The following is a 23,200-nucleotide window of genomic DNA, read 5'->3' on the forward strand; positions in this document are numbered from 1 at the left end:
TTTTGGAAATATTTGGGAAGAAAATATGGAGGCGAGTCGCCCCGATTTGTTAAAAAGTCGCCCCCTGACAATGTCGCCCCAGCCAATGTCGCCCCCTAGCAAAGTCGCCTCAGAAAATAATTAAGGATTCTTTCATACTATAATGGCCTAATTATTGTATTGGTTAGAGTTATGGTTATGGTTAGGGTCAATGTTTTAACTATATTTTTTTACCTAGATATTGTAGCCTTAATTATTTTTCGAACAGCATAGGGGGCGACTTTGCTAGCTAGGGGGCAACATTGGCTGGGGCCGACATTGTCAGGGGGCGACTTTGCTAGGGGGCGATATTGTTTGGGGGCGACATTACCAGGGGGCGACTTTGTTTCAACCCGGGGCGACCGGGTAGGGGACGACTTTGTTGGGGACGAGCTTGTCAAGTGGCGAGATGACAAGCATTTGAAAATATACGTGCTTTTATACAAACATGTCTTTTGTGAGTGGAGTTCAGCCTATTCTTGTTTTATTTTGTGAAATGAATGAATCATTTGGTGGTTATATACAGAAGTATGGTGGGGTGTGGGCATTTTAAATTAAATATTCAACTATCCATTTTAACATATTGCCAGCAGATGTTGTTTGTCTTTAAGATTTCTTTGTCAGTTTGAAATTAAATATACCGGCGTGCATCAAACATACATGTATTGTAATCCCAGCTCCATTTGTTCATTAAGTCGATGTATACGCACCATGGTAAATCCAAACCTTGTGAACTTATCTGGACAAAACAGCAAAATAGGCCTATGTAAACACTGTCATGGTGCCATGTTTTTAATTAAACAAATCAAACTAATAATACTGATCAGTAACATGTCTTTTTATAATAAGTGAATATATAAACTCTCAACAAGAAATTTTTAACTGAAAATAGTTGAAAGGTCATATATGTAACTTTTTTAATGGTCATCTACTTCTCTCAAAAGTCAAAACTAAAAAAAAATAAATTATTAAAAACCTTCCATCAAATCTACCCGTGTAAATATATAGATCTATATAGTCGAGTTCATTTACAAGAATGCATTTTAATTCAATCACAACTTTAGTCCAATGGCAGTTCATTATGCAAATGCAGTTGACAGGTGTAAAAAAAGGGATTTCTGCAACATGCAGTCACTCATTGTGAATGAGTACAGTCGCAGTCGAGCCCCAGTAGCTTGGTCTACATGTTGTTCGAATTCGTTCAGTTGACTATGCATGTATGATTTCCAAAAATTAGTGTTATATTGGGTCATATCTGTACCACACTCACCCGCCGTGTACTAGTAGGCCTACACGTACTGCCGCCGGCCCAGCGCGCGCGGCGACCCGGCAGGCAAGCCACAACGCAACAAGCAAGAGGACGGTTGGGTTTAATACAATCATCAGAAAACTTCATTGAAAATACTCACTCAGTTTTAAACTTGATGGTAGAAACGAATCAGGTTCTTGCAAACTGATAAGTAAAATAGTAATGACTGTAGATAGGGCGACGACGGCGGGGGGCCGGGTAGAACTAGTTTAGTTAGGATAAAGGTCGGTGTCTTTTATATTAATACAATTAACCGAGTCAACATTAGACTTGTGGACAAGTCGTTAAATCGGCCCCACGTGCTGAGATAGTGCTCCCCCCGACAACACTGCTCTCGCGCGAACTCACTGCTCTCGCGCGAACTGATGGCTCCCCGATTTTGACTCCTCATTAACGTTAATGATTTAACGATTTAACGACTTGTCCACAAGTCTAAGTCAACATAAACAACACGTCGTGCGTGTACAGTACACGTACGAGACCACAGTACGACGTACCCACCGCGCACACACACCCCGTGGCAAAAACCACCTGGTTTGGATGGAACACGCGTATTAAAAAAAAAAGAACACATGCAGTACAAGGAGGTTAAACAAATTCCCATTTGGCTCAATTTCTGGCTGCGAATTCCGTTACTTTATCTGAACGAAAACATTGGCTGTATAAACTTAACAATTTTCATTTCATAATATTGAATTTTGTTGCTATATATTTCATTCGCAACTATTGAACTATGAACACACACATGCCTCAAAAACGGAGACAATGTGCATGTATGTAACAAACCCCCAGGGGGACGGTCCCAAAAGTTGAGTGTTACGCGTTCTGAATCCCCCTTTTTTTAGGAGGGAGGCGGCGAGGCAGGGTGTTTGATATTGGGATCGTTTTCATTCGCTAGTCAACATTACTATTAGTACGTATTTCTTTTATCTGTCTTTAGCTTTTTTAGAGAGCCACTTTTTTTTCGTGGCTCCCGGGGCTGGATTTTTTTTTTCTCAACACAATTCCAGCAAAACTTAGTATTATAGACCAAGGATTTACTTTAAGGGCAAACTTGTTTGCTGTATTCCAAGAAGTCTGTGGCTGTTGGAGAAAACAGGACCAAGGCAAGGCCTATATAAAATAAGAAATCTCAAGTTAATGCATTATAATATTTGATTTTGGAAATATTTGGGAAGAAAATATGGAGGCGAGTCGCCCCGATTTGTTAAAAAGTCGCCCCCTGACAATGTCGCCCCAGCCAATGTCGCCCCCTAGCAAAGTCTCCTCAGAAAATAATTAAGGATTCTTTCATACTATAATGGCCTAATTATTGTATTGGTTAGAGTTATGGTTATGGTTAGGGTCAATGTTTTAACTATATTTTTTTACCTAGATATTGTAGCCTTAATTATTTTTCGAACAGCATAGGGGGCGACTTTGCTAGCTAGGGGGCAACATTGGCTGGGGCCGACATTGTCAGGGGGCGACTTTGCTAGGGGCGATATTGTTTGGGGGCGACATTACCAGGGGGCGACTTTGTTTCAACCCGGGGCGACCGGGTAGGGGACGACTTTGTTGGGGACGAGCTTGTCAAGTGGCGAGATGACCAGCATTTGAAAATATACGTGCTTTTATACAAACATGTCTTTTGTGAGTGGAGTTCAGCCTATTCTTGTTTTATTTTGTGAAATGAATGAATCATTTGGTGGTTATATACAGAAGTATGGTGGGGTGTGGGCATTTTAAATTAAATATTCAACTATCCATTTTAACATATTGCCAGCAGATGTTGTTTGTCTTTAAGATTTCTTTGTCAGCTTGAAATTAAATATACCGGCGTGCATCAAACATACATGTATTGTAATCCCAGCTCCATTTGTTCATTAAGTCGATGTATATACGCACCATGGTAAATCCAAACCTTGTGAACTTATCTGGACAAAACAGCAAAATAGGCCTATGTAAACACTGTCATGGTGCCATGTTTTTAATTAAACAAATCAAACTAATAATACTGATCAGTAACATGTCTTTTTATAATAAGTGAATATATAAACTCTCAACAAGAAATTTTTAACTGAAAATAGTTGAAAGGTCATATATGTAACTTTTTTAATGGTCATCTACTTCTCTCAAAAGTCAAAACTAAAAAAAAAAAAAAATTATTAAAAACCTTCCATCAAATCTACCCGTGTAAATATATAGATCTATATAGTCGAGTTCATTTACAAGAATGCATTTTAATTCAATCACAACTTTAGTCCAATGGCAGTTCATTATGCAAATGCAGTTGACAGGTGTAAAAAAAGGGATTTCTGCAACATGCAGTCACTCATTGTGAATGAGTACAGTCGCAGTCGAGCCCCAGTAGCTTGGTCTACATGTTGTTCGAATTCGTTCAGTTGACTATGCATGTATGATTTCCAAAAATTAGTGTTATATTGGGTCATATCTGTACCACACTCACCCGCCGTGTACTAGAGTAGGCCTACACGTACTGCCGCCGGCCCAGCGCGTGGCGACCCGGCAGGCAAGCCACAACGCAACAAGCAAGAGGACGGTTGGGTTTAATACAATCATCAGAAAACTTCATTGAAAATACTCACTCAGTTTTAAACTTGATGGTAGAAACGAATCAGGTTCTTGCAAACTGATAAGTAAAATAGTAATGACTGTAGATAGGGCGACGACGGCGGGGGGCCGGGTAGAACTAGTTTAGTTAGGATAAAGGTCGGTGTCTTTTATATTAATACAATTAACCGAGTCAACATTAGACTTGTGGACAAGTCGTTAAATCGGCCCCACGTGCTGAGATAGTGCTCCCCCGACAACACTGCTCTCGCGCGAACTCACTGCTCTCGCGCGAACTGATGGCTCCCCGATTTTGACTCCTCATTAACGTTAATGATTTAACGATTTAACGACTTGTCCACAAGTCTAAGTCAACATAAACAACACGTCGTGCGTGTACAGTACACGTACGAGACCACAGTACGACGTACCCACCGCGAACACACACCCCGTGGCAAAAACCACCTGGTTTGGATGGAACACGCGTATTAAAAAAAAAAGAACACATGCAGTACAAGGAGGTTAAACAAATTCCCATTTGGCTCAATTTCTGGCTGCGAATTCCGTTACTTTATCTGAACGAAAACTAAATGGCTGTATAAACTTAACAATTTTCATTTCATAATATTGAATTTTGTTGCTATATATGTCATTCGCAACTATTGAACTATGAACACATACATGCCTCAAAAACGGAGACAATGTGCATGTATGTAACAAACCCCAGGGTCCCAAAAGTTGAGTGTTACGCGTTCTGAATCCCCCTTTTTTTGGGAGGGAGGCGGCGAGGCGGGGTGTTTGATAATGGGATCGTTTTCATTCGCTAGTCAACATTACTAAACTGCGCCAATAAAGTATCTAAACACTTACAAATGGTCAGATTTATCGGAACCTGAAATAGTATACAAAAATTTAATTGTTCGTTTCTATTCACCGTTAATTTCTGCACGTTTTGACACATCTTGTGTTGCGCTACGATGTTGTTTGGTGGATTTAAGGACACTTGAGTGGCTTAAGGTCGAATTTCAAAAGTTGCAAAAGCCCCTATTCACCCCAATTCCAAAAGGGAACTCACATAAGCATCACACTCAGACAAAATCAAGACAAAAGACACAAACTCGTTTCGTTTACATGACCATGAAATTAATTGCCGTATCTTTAACTCTAAAACTGCTGTTATCCTGTCCTCCATTCTTGGTGTGTCCTCCATCATTGTCCTGAACGGCAAAGGGTCGTCTTCTCATACTCTCAATGAGACCTCTGATCTGTCCCTGGTATATCCCCTGCCATTTCCTGATCAGGATGCGTCGCAAACCCCTCGAGAGTGGTGTCAGGCTTTATGGACTTGTTCACTTTCTTCTTCTGCTGCAGAGTCACCCTCGGACGGCCACTCCTTGGCAGGTCGTCCACATTTCCCTGAGCTTGGTAGCGATTCCACCATTTACTGACCGTCGCATCGACGTACCGGCTTCTATCAAACCAACGAGCCGTCCTCTTTCCTGTTTGGTCGTTTGAGCCATCTTTCCTGTTATCTTGAAACACCTTTCCCTGTCTTACCATTGTTGTATGCCTCCCATCTTTGACCCCTTGGCTTGGTTACTGACAATTATTGGTGAGTATGTTCATCGCAACCGATTTATCCAAAACGCGACCAAAAAAACATCATTTATAAAAGGCGAGCAAAAGAAACGCCGATCTTACTCGTCACAATACAACGATTTAGCTTGAATAGGGGCTTTTGCAACTTTTGAAATTCGACTTTTGAAATTCAAGTGCCCGTAAATCCACCAAACAACATCGTAGCGCAACACAAGATGTGTCAAAATGTGCAGACTGTCAAATAACCACGGGAGGTGGCTCCATACAACAAATGTAAGAAAGACGAACAAGCCATGCACTCATGAAATAAATGAACAGTGAAAGAAACACTTCTAATTTACTATATACATCAATATTTAATTATGAAATTCCTCATCGAACTCTATCAATCAAAATGTATGTCCAATATTCTTTGGCTCTAATTACAATTCCTTGATTCAAATAAAATCTCCTCCAAAATTAAACCAAAATGATGTATCTATCCTTACTAATTGAAACTTCAAATCTCAAAACGTTGTGAACTTCACTTCAACTTACTATCTTCATTCAATGAAATTCAATAAAGAAAAACTATACTCTGTTCTCAAACTCCACAAACTTCTTCAAATGTCAATATAATAACTTGGGCTAGTAGAAACCCTCCACTTCACTTCAAATCTAAATTACGTCTTAGAACAACTTCTTATCCCAACTTCTGCTCACAACTGGAGTGTATAACAACTCCCTTAATCTCAAATAACAATATTTCTTCCCAACTTCTTTTTCACAACTGGAGAACAAACAACTCCCTTTTCTCAAATAGCAAAATTTCTTTCCAACTTCTTTTTCACAACTGGAGAATAAACAACTCCCTTTTCTCAAATGGCAAACTTTCTTCCCAACTTCTTTTTCACAACTGGAGAATAAACAACTCCCTTTTCTCAAAATCCAAAATGTCTTCACCAAAATGTATGGCTATGGCAGAAGAAAATTATTCTCCCCAATGTTAAATGTATAATGTCAGCAAATACAAAATTGCAATCCAACCTGGCTTTTACTGACTATCTACAAAAAGTGTATTTACTCTCATGGAAGACAAAAATTACTTAATAAATTGCTCCCATCTTCCTATGATAAATATATTTATATTAGCATAGAGTTTTTATATACAGAACCAGTGTTCCAAAATTAGCGGGCTAGCTGTTTTTTCGACGGAATCCGTTCAGAGGATAAAAAGCTTGAAGCTATACCCAGTCTTCATTCTTGACGAAATTCCACAGTTCAAATGGTTAGCTCAATCATGGTTCATCCAGTGTAGGGTGGTAGGAAAATGAAGTATCCAGATTAATAATGTCTGTCGCAAAATGTTTACCCCGGAACCAGTGCCATCTACAAAATCAATACCAACCACACAGATTTACCATAATGATAATTGAACAGTTCTGTTTGGAAATGCTTATAATCAAATAATTTCTACACTTGGTTTGCACTATAATCATAAACTATCAAACTGTACATTTTCGTGCTAAACTTAGAATGAATTTCAAAGCAATATTTGTTCACAAAGTATTTCACAACTTACGGTTAGGAGTTCCCTTTAAAACTTAAACGGTGTCTGCTTGTTATAGCTTTCTGTTGAAACAGCAAAATCTTCAACTTGTCGCAATGATACAATTCATCAAAAAAGATTCTGCATGAAGGTCCTGCAGTATTTCTGACCTCCCTGATAGCAGATCTTGGAATGACCAACCACACCCTAATCTAAGGCTGCAAGGAATTCTTAAACTGACCCAACCATGGCACCCACTCTACAGAACAATAGTCACCTCTCAATGCACACACATACACCCTACATCAGCCCACTCATGTCTTCCCAAATAAGGACTTGTTCACTCAACTGTAGTTCACTGACTGCATCACAGAACTAACTGAATATTCATTGGATCTCTAAACTCTTGACCAATAAAATAAATGAGGGAAATATAAAAAATACACATGGGTTATTTACAGTACTAGATCACTTGTGACATCGCTCACTGAGCGTTTTATTCATTTTTTTGTTTGCATCAATGTCATGCAAAACTTGTAGTCGGTTTTTCACTATTCTCTCGTGACCCAGATGGCCGATCGATCTCAAACTTCTACAGGTTTGTCAGTATATGTATATGATAGATTACATAAAGTGCTTACACTGCCAGCAACTGTTTTGTTAGCAAAAACCAATTCTGTAATGTTCCTTTAAAGAGAGTGATCGAGAAAGAGTAGATTCGTGGATAGAATGTACGAGCCGAAGACAATTTGTAGTCACGAATCTACACTTAGAGTCTAATCTCTGACTTTAAACTACATTCCCTGAATCTTTGTACGTTTGTTCACAGTTAACTATTTGAAAAATTTAAGCACACAATTTGGTGCTTGCAACATTATCGAGTACAATTTTTTGTTTAAAATTGTGTATATATTATTAAAGCAAATTGTTTAACTGAAAATGTTTTTGGAAATCCAAAGACAGTTATTTTCAAATTGAACTATCACTTTAGTTTGTACACTCAACTGCAAATTGGTACATGTATTTGAGTTTAGATTCGTATACAAATAATCTACACTTTCATCAGTTGATAAAAGTTGAAGGCATTATCATTTCTATATAACAAAGACTTGTTCGTCACACCCTTTCCGGCCAATGTGACTGTGGTGCGTGTTTTTGCGCAGGTACTGAGTGATGCGCATGTCTGCCTATAGATTAGCGTGCGAGCGCAGGCTTAAAAGTTTTTTGATTTGAGAAAGTACAAAATTACAGTTTGGCGCCCCAACTGTCCTTCTATGGATTCTTTATATCTGAGAACGTCTTGTAATTTTCTTTATTTTGGAAGGTGATTGGCTGCCTCTCCACTCACGATGAGACGATCGACGAAGGCTAGTTTCTTGAGGGTCATCTCAATAGATTCAGGGGTAATATGTAGGTTGACTGCCAGTCGGATACATGCTTTGTTTATTGGACACACTCGTACCTGTTAAAAAAAAAAGGTACAAAAGAAAAATATTAGGTGAGCACTTATGAAATGAAAAGTTGCATATACCATTTGTAGATCAAGTTTTTGGCCATGACTTGAATCCCTACTAGTCCATCTATTAAATTCCATCTATTGAATTGTTGCTAAAATATAGAATTCGAACTGCCTCTAGCTACCCGGCAACCTCGGTGGTCTAGTTGGTAAGACACTGCTCTAGAATTGCAAGGGTCGTGGGTTCTAATCACATCCAAGTAACATGCCTGTCTTAAACCAAAATTTTAATATGTTGACAGTTTATTTCATTCACTGTTTCAAATCTACCAAATCGGCAAAATAGAATAAAACAAATCTAATATTAACTTCTTTGTGTTATCTGCCGCCCTCTATAGTTAAATTATGATAATTTAATTACCTGAATGCCTTGGCCCAATTCTTCTTCTTCTCCCTCCAACACTACATCTAAGATTTTATAAACCAACATGGCAGACACCCCTGTGCTCATCATAAGGTACACCATGTTGGTCTCTGTTGACACTACGTCACATGTGTAGCTGGAGAATTTCCCATCACAAATTCCTGCAGGGAGATAATGTCAGACATGATAATGTTCTTTTTTTAAAATAATTATGGTGTTACCGCAAACCTTTCTATATCGTATCCACCATGCAAAGTTTCAAATCCTAATTAATAATGAGAAAAATAACCAGTTTTTATATAGCGCTTTTCACACGCGAAGGTCCCCTCCAAGCGCGGCCAACATTATTACCCCTGGTCACTGGGCCTTAAATCATTCCTTAAAGGCAGTGGACACTATTGGTAATTGTCAAAGACTAGCCTGCACCGTTGGTGTATCTCAACATATGCATAAAATAACAAACCTGTGAAAATTTGAGCTCAATCGGTCATCGAACTTGCGAGATAATAAAGAAAGAAAAAACACCCTTGTCACACAAAGTTTTGTGCGTTTAGATGGTTGATTTCAAGACCTCAAGTTCTAAACCTGAGGTCTTGAAATCAAAATCGTGGAAAATTACTTCTCTCTCGAAAACTATGGCACTTCAGAGGGAGCCGTTTCTCACAATGTTTTATACCATCAACCTCACCCCATTACTCGTCACCAAGAAAGGTTTTATGCCAATAATTATTTTGAGTAATTACCAATAGTGTCCACTGTCTTTAAACCATCTCAGCTCCCTGGGGAGTATGCAGCCTGTGCCACAAATATGAACTTCTCGACTAAATCACTCACCACACCATCTCTGCCCTCACAGGTACCCATTTACCCCTGGGTGGAGAGAAGCAATTATAGTTATTAAGTGTCTTGCTCAGGGACCCAAGTGCCAGGATTCCCGAACCCACACTCTTCTGAACAGAATCACAAGAGCTTGCCTCAAACATGTCTCGACCTATAAGCTTAAAAAAATATTACCTTTAGCTAACAGCTTTGCATTTGCGTGGTCTATCTTCAGCCTCGGTAATCCTTTTTCTAATGCTACAAGCCCAGCTGCCGCGAGGATACCAGACTGACGCATACCTCCACCAAGGGCCTTGCGATGTCGACGCCCTCTGAAAAATTACGTAGTGGAAAGTTACTCAACAAACTTAACTAGGAAATACTTTTATATACAAAAATATTTCAAATTTATAACTATTGGTAGTTGTCTTTCCAATCGGTAACTATTGGTAATTGTTCTTACTCAAAAACATTACTGGAAAAAAAAACTTTTAGAAGAAATATTTCTAAGTCCGCTCCTATAATTAGATGTGGTATAATGGTTGACCATGTTGAATCCATCGCAGGATTCGTATAAATTAAGCCATCATGTACATAAGTTTATTTGATCGTCCATTGTACATTTTTTAGAAGACAATCATTCAACTCAGTAGGCCTACATTTTCGGTTCTGAAACAGACCACAGCGAATATAAATTTACAAATATCCAGGGTGTGCTGACAAAAAAAAACCTGAAAGTATGACCCAAATTTAGGAGGAACACGTTTAGACTATTAAATTCTCTCGTGCATTCAATCTTTTTGTTAGCAGTTTGGTTCCACTTCCAATGATTTAACACATCCACGAAAAAAAAACTTGCGCACTTAACAGGCTTAATTTTTAATGCAAAAAACAGTTAATGGCCTGTTGTTTTGACTTGACCCTAGCTTGTTTGTTTTATGTCAAAAGCCAAGACACACTTGACCCTTCTTGGATTCATAAGCTGCCTTTATGCTGGGCTGCTCTGGCTGCACAACAAGAAATATATAAATAACATACATCTGTCACTAACCTCTCAACAAATTCCCTGCTGCCGACCAAACATGAGCCAACCGGCGCTCCAAGGCCCTGAAGTAACACAAAACTGAGGTCAGTATTGGTAAGCCTTTGAAAGTTCACTAGACATAAACAAAATAATACTGCCGTGTGGAAACATGTGGACATATTAACTTTTGGTCAGCAGTTTTGCAAGCTTATTTTTTTTTTTTCATTTTTTTTTTTGTCCAATACATTTATTTCAATGTTGCCATAAAGTTACATGTGTACATCATTAAAGTTAATTATACATGATAATGAATAAATAATGGCAATCCACAGATGTAGTCAAGACAATAACAATTTACACAGAAGTTGAGTAAATAATGACAGACAGGACAACATATAGGCATAGGGTGAAGCAAGGCTTTTGTTCCCGTACCTACGGACAGACAAAAAACGAACAAACAAACAAACACACCAACAGACTATCACAACACTGACTTACATAAAAAAACATGTACATGTATGGGTACAAAGACAAAACATCATCAGCTCTTTTTGTGGGAAGTTTATGTGAGGAATTTGGGTGAAGTTCTGTAATGAACTTCATCTAGAAACCAAAGATTTAGTAATTCTATAAAATATATTGTGGGTTAATTCCATTTCCCGACAGTACATTCAATTCGTTCCTGAAAAATATATTTGAAAGAATTCTGTGACCTTGTCTAAGTAAGATTTCAAGCTTTGCATGGTGGGGATCTATCAGGGCTGTTTAAAAAAAAAAAAGCATGCGAGCGCAAAGCTTGAAAGCTTGCGAGTGCAATACGCGAAAGCTTGCGAGTGCGAAGCGTGAAAGCATGCGAGCGCAAAGCGTGAAAGCTTGCGAGTGCAATACGCGAAATCTTGCGAGTGCGAAGCGTGAAAGCATGCGAGCGCAAAGTGTGAAAGCTTGTGAGCGCAAAGCGTGAATGCTTGTAAGCACAAAGCATGAAAGCTTGCGAGAGCGAAGCCTGCTTATCTTTGGTTTTGAAAGCCCTAACTTTGCAATCTTGGGTGTTCCATCATGTTTTATTTTCCTTTTTGTTATAAAATTGATCGTAAATATATATGACAAAAAAATAATAATAACAAAATAATTTTTGTAGGTGATGGTTTAAAACATTTCTGGTTAAAACAACGTCCCTGATCTATTTAAGGTTTGCAGACACACCATGTACATCAGTGGTGGTTCTGAAGAGAAGCGCTCTTGCTTGACCTTGTCTGTGAAAAAAAAGTTTTTATATATATTATTCTAACTTTGTTGGAGGCAAGTCTTTGTCGCTTTTTAAATTTTTACCTTGGAAAGGCAGACCGATATGGAGTCAAAGTACTGGGCAATGGTGTCCGGGGTCGTTTCCATGGCAACAACTGCATTCCAGAGTCGTGCTCCATCCAAGTGGGCCATGAGCTTGTGTTTATCGGCAAGCGCACGAACCTGCAGGAAAAAATGTACTTGAACTAAGAAAAACTCATGTCTGTCTTTTGTGGAGAATGATCTATGCCTCTAGCCACCGGGCTACCTCGGTAGTCTAGTTGGTAAGACACTGCTCTAGAATTGCAAGGGTCGTGGGTTCGAATCCCACCCGAGTAACAAGCCTGTGATATTTGTTCCCGGGACTCGGGAAAGTACTGAGTATACAGTTCTAACACATATTGGTGTATGGGTAAAAACCAAAATTAATATTCTTTATCCCCGATGCAAATTTAACATCTCTTAGAATGATCTTTACGTGAAAAGCTATTGTAAAAATAGGAATCTAATTGAATAACAATTTACACAATTAAAGGCAGTGGACACTATTGGTAATTACTCAAAATAATTATTGGCATAAAACCTCACTTTGTACAGAGTAATGGGGAGAGGTTGGTAGTATAAAACATTGTGAGAAACGGCTCCCTCTGAAGTGGAGTAGTTTTCGAGAAAGAAGTAATTTCCCATGAATTTGATTTCGAGACCTCAAGTTTAGAACTTGAGGTCTCGAAATCAAGCATCTCAAAGCACACAACTTCGTGTGACAAGGATGTTTTTTCTTTCATTATTATCTCGCAACTTTGACAACCGATTGAGCTCAAATTTTCACAGGTTTGTTATTCTATGCATATGATGAGATACACCAAGTGGTCTTTGACAACTACCAATAGTGTCCAGTGTCTTTAACTAGTGTGCTCTAGTAATCACACAACAACCCAATGTATTAGACAAACCCTGTATACCTTCTGAAGGAATTCAATCGGGAGAATCTTCCCTCCTGCTTGGTTGTGCGTATTCTCAACGCATATCAATCGAGTTCTGGGGAAGTGGATATCTTCCATCCGAATCTTAGACTCTGCTTCCTCGAGGTCGAAGGTGCCGTCTGGCTTGTTGGCTACAGTCCGAGGGTTCACCCCTGCAAACTGTTAATAATAATAATAATAATAATAATAATACTTGGTTTTAATATACCGCTTTATACACCATGTCTCAAAGCGCTTCCAACATTATTACTCTAATTACTGGGCCATTTCATTCCTTAAACCATCTCAGCTCCCTGGGGAGTATACAACATGTGCCGCCAAATATGTAGCGCACTAAGCTAAACCAACCACAAGAACCATCTTTGCCTTCACAGGTACCCATTTACCCCTGGGTGGAGAGTAGCAATTATAGTGAAGTGTCTTGCTAAGGGACACAAGTGTCATGACAGGGATTCGAACACACACTCTGCTGAACTGAAACACCAGAGCTTGAGTTCGGTGCTCTTATCCGCTCGGCCACAACACCCCACAGTGATCAATCGAAAACAAATTACACAAAAACCTAAAATCATCCCGTGCACCATCTCTTGAATGTGCTGGCTAAATGTTTATTTCCCAAATGGGGGACACAATATCCGGGGGGACAGATTTACCTTGGATACCGAAAAAGAAAAATACAAAACTGTTGAGTGTTGCTTTTTCCAAATGGAGGGAGCGCAGTAAAAGGAGCAGCTGCACCAACACAGACCTGATACTTCTTGGAGGCATTAGAGGCGATTGCCTCCATGCCCCATGGTCATTGCCTTGGTGCCCATGAAATGCTACAGTAGATATTTACAACTTCCTCATACGGTGCCCTTTACCAAGGATAAAAATGCCTTGGTGCCCTTCTCCTTTAATAAGCGAAGCAAAGGCCTGCCTGATTGGCTTACGGTCCCATGGTTTCAAGCGTGCGCCCAGCAACAGTGCGGTAATCTTCAAATTTTCTGAAGCAGCACTTTAAAGGAAGAAGAAGAAGAATATTAAGTGTTATTTTACCTGTGCGATGCCTCCTTGTTCGTAGAGCATGATATGTGACTCGTCACCCAGTAGGGCCTCCTCACCACGACCCTGGCAATGAGCCATCACTAGAACAAGACAAAATACATAAGAAAATAACCACAGGTTTCGTTTGAGTGAAAATTACTTCTATACTCAAAAACTATGTTACTTCAGAGGGAGCTATTTCTCCAAATATTTTATACTATCAACAGCTCGCCATTGCTTGTTACCAAATCAGCTTGTGGAAGTGTCGTGGCCGAGCGGTTAAGAGCACCGAATTCAAACTCTGGTGTTTATGATCAGCAGAGTGTGGGTTTGAATCCCCAGCAGTGACACTTGTGTCCTTAAGCATGACACTTCACCATTGCTTCGTCCTTCAGATGGGACGTTAAGCCGTTGGTCCCATGTGTTATGTAACGCATGTAAAAGAACCCAGTGCACTTATCGAAAAGAGAAGAGGTTCGCCCCGGTGTTCCTGGTCCGATCGGCAGCAAATTGCGCCACAGCACCTTGTAAAACATTAAATGGTGCTATCAGAATTAGGTCTCATAATTCAAAAGTAGTCCCACATCTTGCAGGAAATACTGTATGTAACAGCGCCATGAGCGTCACTGAGTGACGGACATGTGCGCTATACAAGAAGCCACAATTGTTATTATTATTATTAATTGTTTTGAGTAATTAACAATAGTGACCAGTGCCTTTAACTACTTATAAAAGCTCCTTGGGTGGCTCTAGCATTATAAATGTAAATGCAGTCCGAAACCTGACAACAAGACAACGGTTGCATGTGAATCATGCATTATTTCACTTGGTTAGAAAGTACAGTAGCTTTCGATAATATAAAGCATTTTGATAATAATTTCACTTAGGAGTATTGTGTTTATAGTTTTCACCCCCCAAAATTCAAATTTGAGATGTTTCTGACAGAAACGCTTTTAAGATTGTATATTCCGTTTATGGATTAATCTTCCTGCGTGGACGTAACTGCTCCAGAAATGTTCAGCGATATCTAAAAAATGCGGGGGTAATGGGGGGCCTACAGCCTAGTTGGGACGATTCTAAGGTTAGGCAGCACATAATACCCAATATGTCTCTTAAATGCACTGAAAACTCATCAGAATCCTTATAACCCCACGCTATCCGAAAAGGTCAAATTTTGTAAAATTTGACAAACACATGTTCATGTTGACGCTTGCTCCACCCCTAATGTGCCTAGCCCTGAGCCATGACCTTTATTCTCCCTGAGCTGACCTCTTTTTATTTCCTTAAACCCTGCGGGGAGTAAGTGGAGACATTCAATTTTTGTTTTCGGATGTTCGTTTGGTTTGAGAGACCAGAAAAATGGCGCTGCCACTAATGATTTTTAAAGGTTAAAAGTTTCATGGGGTGTATTTTTAACATTATTGAATTATAGTTGCATGGCTTGCTTTTCTTCAACAGAAATTTTGTGTACACATTGTTTCTCTGAACAAGTTTGACAGATAATGCTGTTTCAACCAACAAACAAAACTATAAAATCTTTTTAATATCCCACTTACAGTGCACAAAATACAATGACAAATTGTTTGTACATTGCTGATGGATCTTGACAATTACTCGTGTTTACTTTATACTTTAAAGGCAGTGGACACTATTGGTATTTACTCAAAATAGTTATTAGCATAGAACCTTTCTTGGTGACAAGAAATGGGGAGAGGTTGATGGTTTAAACATTGTAAGAAATGGCTCCCTCTGAAGTGCCATAGTTTTCGAGAAAGAAGTAATTTTCCACGAATTTGATTTCGAGACCTCAGATTTAGAACTTGAGGTCTCAAAATCAACCATCTAAACGCACACAACTTTGTTTTCTTCTTTCATTATTATCTCGCAAGTTTGATGACCGATTGAGCTCAAATTTTCACAGGTTAGTTATTTTATGCATATGTTGAGATACACCAACTGTGAAGGCTAGTCTTTGACAATTACCAATAGTATACACTGCCTTTAAAATTACAACTTATTTGAGACAATTTGTTTGGTAGGTTGGAAACTGAACCCAGCCCCTTAACTGACGCCGGCTCTTGAAGACCCCTCTTAGAAAAATATGGTCAATTTTTTGTTCTAGAAAGCTGTTGTACTTTGTCTTTTGTATGTAACTTACCAGCGATAAGGTTAGACATTGTCCCTGTTGGCACAAACAGTGAAGCTTCCTTCTTCAACATGGCTGCAACAGTCTCTTCCAGTTCTGAAAAACCAATCACGTTGTAAAGTTAAAAAACAGCTCAATGAATGTCATGATGAACTTGAGTGTTATTTCCCAAAACTAAATCAACATGACATAGTGAAACCGAAAACCAAGAGGAACAAATAGTGTTTTTTGATTATTTTTTATCATTTATTTTATTACCATCACATCTTTGCATGCAACTACACTTCAAGAAACTACTTAAGACTTGTTTTTACAGAAATACAACTTTTTGGTTTCACTTTACATTGGAACATCTTGAGTTTGGCTTTCTTTGTTGCATCTTCTGTAAGCGCTTTGTAACCTCGGGAAAAAGGCGCCTCATATAAATGCTATTGTATGTACGTATACGTATGTATAACTTAGTACACATCCAACAGCAAAACTAGCACCAATTGTACGCATGTGAGGCTCCAGTCACAAGTCAGCAAACAAATTAAGCATAAAAATAGCAACATCAAAATATTAAGTTGTATAAACGGGCAATACAAGTTACTTTTCACTGTAGGATCATCTCCGAAAACATCGTCTCCGACCTCCGCTTCCATCATAGCTTTCCTCATGTCAGCACATGGCTTTGTGATGGTATCACTCCGGTAGTCGGCTACAAACACCATGATGCTTCCTGCGTCAAAACAAAAAAATAGACAGTTAAGGATAGGTAGGACTTGAAACTTTGCATGGTGGAAATACGATACGGAAAGGTCTGCGGTAACACCATGTAATGACTATCTCTAAAAACGAGTTGGGGTCGTTCGGAAAAGAACCGTTGGTTTCAACTCGACGTTTCGATCAGTATGCTCAAATTGTCTTCTGGAGAAGGCTGGACTCCGATGCTGCATGCTGCTTAAAGTACTGTAGATGCGGATTAGCTGAGGATAGTTTTTTTTTTTAAAGGATCAATGGCAAAGTTTGGTCTTGCCATTCATGTAGTTTTAAAAAACATTGTAGAATTCCAAGTAGACTTATTTATTCCAAGGTAAATTGCTGTAGTAAACCCCAACGTAAAACATTGTTTGTTTAATGTAAGAGAAAATGCATTGTAATCAAAGAGCTAGGCAGGCCCCGGACACAACACACTTGCCACGACATTCACCCAACAAAAAGTGCCACAAACTTCATTCAATTTATCTGCTTTCTGCATGTAGGCTATACGTCTGGTGGTAAGCTACAACCAAAGTACAAAACTGTAAGCCTATGCCCTCAAAACATGTTATGTCAAATTCAGAATAGATTTCAAATGGAATGAAATACTATCGCTCCAACCCCTAGGCCCTAAAGGAATGTAGAATTTCCCTACTGCCATTGATCAAGTCTGTCACTTCTGGATTTAGTTTTTACCAGGTGGCCTTAGGAGTGGGGGGGTCTGTGATGACAGCCAGAGATTTAGCAGTATTATAGACCAAGGATTTACTTTAAGGGCGAACTTGTTTGCTGTATTCCAAGAAGTCTGTGGCTGTTGGAGAAAACAGGACCAAGGCATGGCCAATATAAAATAAGAAATCTCAAGTTAATGCATTATAATATTTGATTTTGGAAATATTTGGGAAGAAAATATGGAGGCTAGTCGCCCCGATTTGTTAAAAAGTCGCCCCCTGACAATGTCGCCCCAGCCAATGTCGCCCCCTAGCAAAGTCGCCCCAGAAAATAATTAAGGATTCTTTCATACTATAATGGCCTAATTATTGTATTGGTTAGAGTTATGGTTAGGGTTAGGGTCAATGTTTTAACTATATTTTTTTACCTAGGTATTGTAGCCTTAATTATTTTTCGAACAGCATCGGGGGCGACTTTGCTAGCTAGGGGGCAACATTGGCTGGGGCCGACATTGTCAGGGGGCGACTTTGCTAGGGGCGATATTGTTTGGGGGCGACATTGCCAGGGGGCGACTTTGTTTCAACCCGGGGCGAGCCGGGTAGGGGACGACTTTGTTGGGGACGAGCTTGTCAAGTGGCGAGATGACCAGCATTTGAAAATATACGTGCATTTATACAAACATGTCTTTTGTGAGTGGAGTTCAGCCTATTCTTGTTTTATTTTGTGAAATGAATGAATCATTTGGTGGTTATATACAGAAGTATGGTGGGGTGTGGGCATTTTAAATTAAATATTCAACTATCCATTGTAACATATTGCCAGCAGATGTTGTTTGTCTTTAAGATTTCTTTGTCAGCTTGAAATTAAATATACCGGCGTGCATCAAACATACATGTATTGTAATCCCAGCTCCATTTGTTCATTAAGTCGATGTATACGCGCCATGGTAAATCCAAACCTTGTGAACTTATCTGGACAAAACAGCAAAATAGGCCTATGTAAACACTGTCACGGTGCCATGTTTTTAATTAAACAAATCAAACTAATAATACTGATCAGTAACATGTCTTTTTATAATAATCAGTGAATATATAAACTCTCAACAAGAAATTTTTAACTGAAAATAGTTGAAAGGTCATATATGTAACTTTTTTAACGGTCATCTACTTCTCTCAAAAGTCAAAACTAAAAAAAAAAAAAAATTTATTAAAAACCTTCCATCAAATCTACCCGTGTAAATATATAGATCTATATAGTCGAGTTCATTTACAAGAATGCATTTTAATTCAATCACAACTTTAGTCCAATGGCAGTTCATTATGCAAATGCAGTTGACAGGTGTAAACAAAGGGATTTCTGCAACATGCAGTCACTCATCGTGAATGAGTACAGTCGCAGTCGAGCCCCAGTAGCTTGGTCTACATGTTGTTCGAATTCGTTCAGTTGACTATGCATGTATGATTTCCAAAAATTAGTGTTATATTGGGTCATATCTGTACCACACTCACCCGCCGTGTACTAGAGTAGGCCTACACGTACTGCCGCCGGCCCAGCGCGTGGCGACCCGGCAGGCAAGCCACAACGCAACAAGCAAGAGGACGGTTGAGTTTAATACAATCATCAGAAAACTTCATTGAAAATACTCACTCAGTTTTAAACTTGATGGTAGAAACGAATCAGGTTCTTGCAAACTGATAAGTAAAATAGTAACCTTCCACGCACCGGTGTGACTGTATGAATGAATAAGCTGTAGAAAGGGCGACGACGGCGGGGGGTATGTCTTTTATACAACCAAGTCATAACATAAACAACACGTCGTGCGTGTACGAGACCACAGTACGACGTACCCACCGCGCACACACACCCCGTGGCAAAAACCACCTGGTTTGGATGGAACACGCGTATTCAAAAATATAGAATACATGCAGTACAAGGAGGTTAAACAAATTCCCATTTTGGCTCAATTACTGGCTGCGAATTCCGTCACTTTATCTGAACAAAAACTAAATGGCTGTATAAACTTAACAATTTTCATTTCATAATATTGAATTTTGTTGCTATATATTTCATTCGCAACTATTGAACTATGAACACATACATGCCTCAAAAACGGAGACAATGTGCATGTATGTAACAAACCCCCAGGGGGACGGTCCCAAAAGTTGAGTGTTACGCGTTCTGAATCCCCCTTTTTTTAGGAGGGAGGCGGCGAGGCAGGGTGTTTGATATTGGGATCGTTTTCATTCGCTAGTCAACATTACTATTAGTACGTATTTCTTTTATCTGTCTTTAGCTTTTTTAGAGAGCCACTTTTTCTTCGTGGCTCCCGGGGCTGGATTTTTTTTTTTCTCAACACAATTCCAGCAAAACTTCATATTTTTGTTGTATTATTTTGGTTTCTAAAATGAGGTCCAATACTGAAATAGGCAAGGGGTATTTTAGGTACGTAGTTGAAGTCATGGTGGCTAAAGTAGGAACTCGGACGTGAAATAAACGTTTTTAAATTAATTATTCACTTTACGCAGATGCCCCAAATAAAGATTTGCATAACGTGAATAATTATTCTAAAACGTTTACTTCACGTCTGATTTCTGCAAAGAACTTGCACACCATGACTTCAAATACGTCTCCAACATACCACCCTGCCAACATAACGACTCTAGACTGTAGCGACTAAAGTAGCACTGTAAATGGAAACATCTCTAGATGACACCCCAGCCCCGAGAGCCACGAAGCACAAAGTGGCTCTCTAAAGAAGCTAAAGACAGAAATGCAAGAGACATGGGCGTCAATCAGGGACACTGGGGGACATGCCCCCCCCCCCCGTAACTTTATAAGCGTGGGGGACACAATATCACCCCACCCCCCAATTTTAGACCACCTATATCATGAAGCCCAAGTTGAACTGTGTAAGACCAAATCCTGTGCCTCACTTGGCATTAATCCTGGGGGAAAGCATGACACTCCCCCTTAAAATTGGCCCAAGAATACACAATTTTCCCGGGCCCTCAAGCGGGCCAGGACCCATGCCGTAAAGGCCTCGCACATCACAATCTTGTTCACTCTGTGACAGATTTGCCCCCTAAAACTTATGTCATAGATCCGAACCTGAACTTGATGCTGTAACTCAAAGTTATATTGCTGCTCTCATTTTAAAGGCTTATGTTCTGTTCCATTCTGTTTGCCTCTTATTGGCCTAAGATTGCCGCCCACAGTGCATCTAGAGTGCAACATTTTCCCGGGCCCTTCAGCGGGCCTGGACCCCAGGTCCTGACTCCCCTTTGACGGTGCTGGTGATGATAGGATGAAACGCCATCTGAACATTATAATGCAGAAACAATAAGGATATTACGAAGCTATAATTGAGTTGTTTTTAGGTACAATAACCATGATAGCAAAAGAATAGGTGCATCATGCTTGACATAGGCACTACATTCCAACACCTGAGAGGAGGGCACATCACCCCCTCAGACCCCCTAGATTGCACCAGAGAGCATCTACGGCCTAAAAAAATTCCCGGGACCCTAAAGCGGGCCCCGGACCCCACGCCGTAAGTGTTTCGCACCCCCCATCTTTCAAGACGGATTGACGCTCCTGGCAAGACTATAGATACTAATGTACAAATTGACTGGTCCAGTTTTATCCGGTTCACTCTAACTTGATCTATACTCCACTTTCCATGAGGGGAACTTCACGCGTGCACGACCAAAGACTTACACAATAACATTTATTACTATACCCAGCCTGAACTTTGTAAAACTTTACCTATTGCTGCTTGTGATTACTGGGGTTCGTATTCAACAATTTTAAATTGTACACAACCCGCTGTGTTTGTTTGTTTTTAAAATGGTTTATTCGTCCGAATAAAGCCATACGGCCATGATACATACATTTTATGCAGTAATTTACAGAAACTTTGTACAAAATAAATAAAAACATAAACACTGACAACTTTTGAGAAACTTAGGGTAAACCTAACATTCTGCAAAACGAACAGTAAACATAACATTGATCAAAAAACAACTCAATTCAACCAAATTAATCGAAAGCACTATAAAACAGTAGTCAATAACCCTTCACCAACAAGTTCATTGTTCGTGAGTTCACAACATTAATCAAAATCATTCCCTTCACCATTATGAGTTCTCAATTCGACAGTCGAATCCCATCACCAAAACAGTTCATTGTTCATGGGGTTTTGCAGCCCATTTCAAAGAATAACTGGTAGTTCTCCCATACTCCTAACCTGCTTATCCGTCGTTTCATCTCCATGTTACTCCAAGTGCAGACTTCTCGATACGATTCTGCGGGGATGTGTCTTTTGAAGTATTTCTTCAGTCTCTTTCTCTCCTCTGGGTTGTCCGTTTCGTCTCCGCTGATTGAGTCGGAGTTCACTGGTTCCCGGGTTTCTCTGTATGTGCCGTCCATTGCTAGTGTTTGTTCTTGTTGTTTTGAAGGTCCAGGCTGAGGTTGTAGTGGTTCTTTTGTACTGGAGGGTGCGTCAGGTTTGTTCTCCCTTTCGTTACGTCGTTTCTTTCTCTTGAGTCTCGGTGGTTGTGGCGGTTCCGGTTGTGTCTGTTTTTCTTCGTCTTCCCCTGAAGATTGTTCAGAAATTAATGGTGACTTCTTGACTCGGTTAGCGTAGGTGTGCGGGCATAGCTGCGTCGTGTGTTCAGTTGATTTGCAGTTCGTGCAATCGGTCGACTGCGGGCAGTCTTTTCTCATGTGTCCATTTTGTTGGCATGAATTACACCTGATGTTGGGGCAGGTGGCGGCCTTGTGCCCCTCTTCTGAGCACTTTCTACACGTTTCTTTCTGTCCTGTGTACTTGACAACCAGTTGAAACCCGTTCACCGTGATGTACGATGGTATCTTTCTGTCTATCTCCATACGTAGGTGCCGGTTGCCGTTTTCCCAATTCCGATGTTGCTGCCAGTGTCCTCGACGGATGGCGTGAACCTCTCCGTACGAGGACATGACGGCAGCGACGCTGGTGTTTCATCTCAAAAGGTGCGTACATTACTGTTACGTAATGCAAGTTCTTGCCGGCAGGTGCTGTGTGTACGGTGTTTTCCCCGATCTTCAGCTCTGTTGTAATTAGTGTCTCTGTTCCTTTTGCGGTCTTTGTGGTAACGATCCATTTCTTATCGGCCACCTGCTGTACACACTGCACATCATCGGTCAGGGTGGTCTCTACCAAGTCGCATATCTTGTGAGGTGGCTCTTTCGTTTAGCAAAAGTTCAACGCTGTGATTTCTCTGCATCTTGAACTCGTTTGCACTATCGGTTCTCACTCGAGTTATAGGGGTTTAAAGCCCTAAGCATGATCCTCAAGATGTTGAACGTTCTCCATAAGGTCCACTGCAACACCCATAGAGAAAGTGCCGAAATCGGTCGTGAAGTAAACGTTTTAATTATTCAAATTATGCAGATCTTTAATTTTGCATATTCTCGCGACTTAAGATTTGCATAAAGTGAATAATTATTCTAAAACGTTTACTTCACGCCCGATTTCTGCAAACTACTTGCACACCATGACTTTAACTACGTCCCCAAAATACCCCCTTGCCAAATTTCTGAATGATACAAATAATTTACAGCAAGGAAAATACTGTGGC

The 23,200-nt window shown here is 39.9% G+C and overlaps 2 protein-coding genes across 2 annotated transcripts; both read right to left on the reverse strand.

Annotated features, from left to right (window-relative positions):
- Positions 1-7,705: 7,705 nt before the first annotated feature.
- Positions 7,706-19,353, reverse strand: LOC117292352 (L-allo-threonine aldolase-like). The gene is made up of 10 exons (XM_033774374.1): positions 19,230-19,353; positions 16,762-16,890; positions 16,182-16,265; positions 14,036-14,124; positions 12,977-13,156; positions 12,060-12,197; positions 10,758-10,813; positions 9,902-10,038; positions 8,885-9,048; positions 7,706-8,469 (listed from the first exon to the last, which is right to left on the reverse strand). The coding sequence occupies exons 2-10, from the start codon at positions 16,880-16,882 to the stop codon at positions 8,320-8,322; spliced, it is 1,119 nt and encodes a 372-aa protein (XP_033630265.1). The 5' UTR covers positions 16,883-16,890; positions 19,230-19,353; the 3' UTR covers positions 7,706-8,319.
- A 2,417-nt stretch (positions 19,354-21,770) lies between these two features.
- LOC117292320 lies at positions 21,771-22,559 on the reverse strand. The gene has a single exon (XM_033774340.1). The coding sequence runs from the start codon at positions 22,557-22,559 to the stop codon at positions 21,771-21,773; it is 789 nt and encodes a 262-aa protein (XP_033630231.1).
- Between the last annotated feature and the right edge of the window lie 641 nt (positions 22,560-23,200).

The sequence above is a fragment of the Asterias rubens genome, chromosome 7 (genome assembly GCF_902459465.1).
Source record: "Asterias rubens chromosome 7, eAstRub1.3, whole genome shotgun sequence".
Taxonomy (NCBI): Eukaryota; Metazoa; Echinodermata; class Asteroidea; order Forcipulatida; family Asteriidae; genus Asterias; species Asterias rubens.

What these genes read in the sequence shown, in the direction of transcription:
- LOC117292352 (XM_033774374.1), bottom strand. Translation starts at nt 16,882, where the DNA reads ATGGTGTTTGTAGCCGACTACCGGAGTGATACCATCACAAAGCCATGT. An exon ending in TATCGGTCTGCCTTTCCAAG is followed by an intron (nt 10,814 to 12,059) that starts GTAAAAATTTAA and finishes GTGTTACTTCAG; the next exon opens with GGCCTTGGAGCGCCGGTTGG. An exon ending in AATTGGGCCAAGGCATTCAG is followed by an intron (nt 8,470 to 8,884) that starts GTAATTAAATTA and finishes TTTTTTTAACAG; the next exon opens with GTACGAGTGTGTCCAATAAA.
- LOC117292320 (XM_033774340.1), bottom strand. Translation starts at nt 22,559, where the DNA reads ATGTCCTCGTACGGAGAGGTTCACGCCATCCGTCGAGGACACTGGCAG.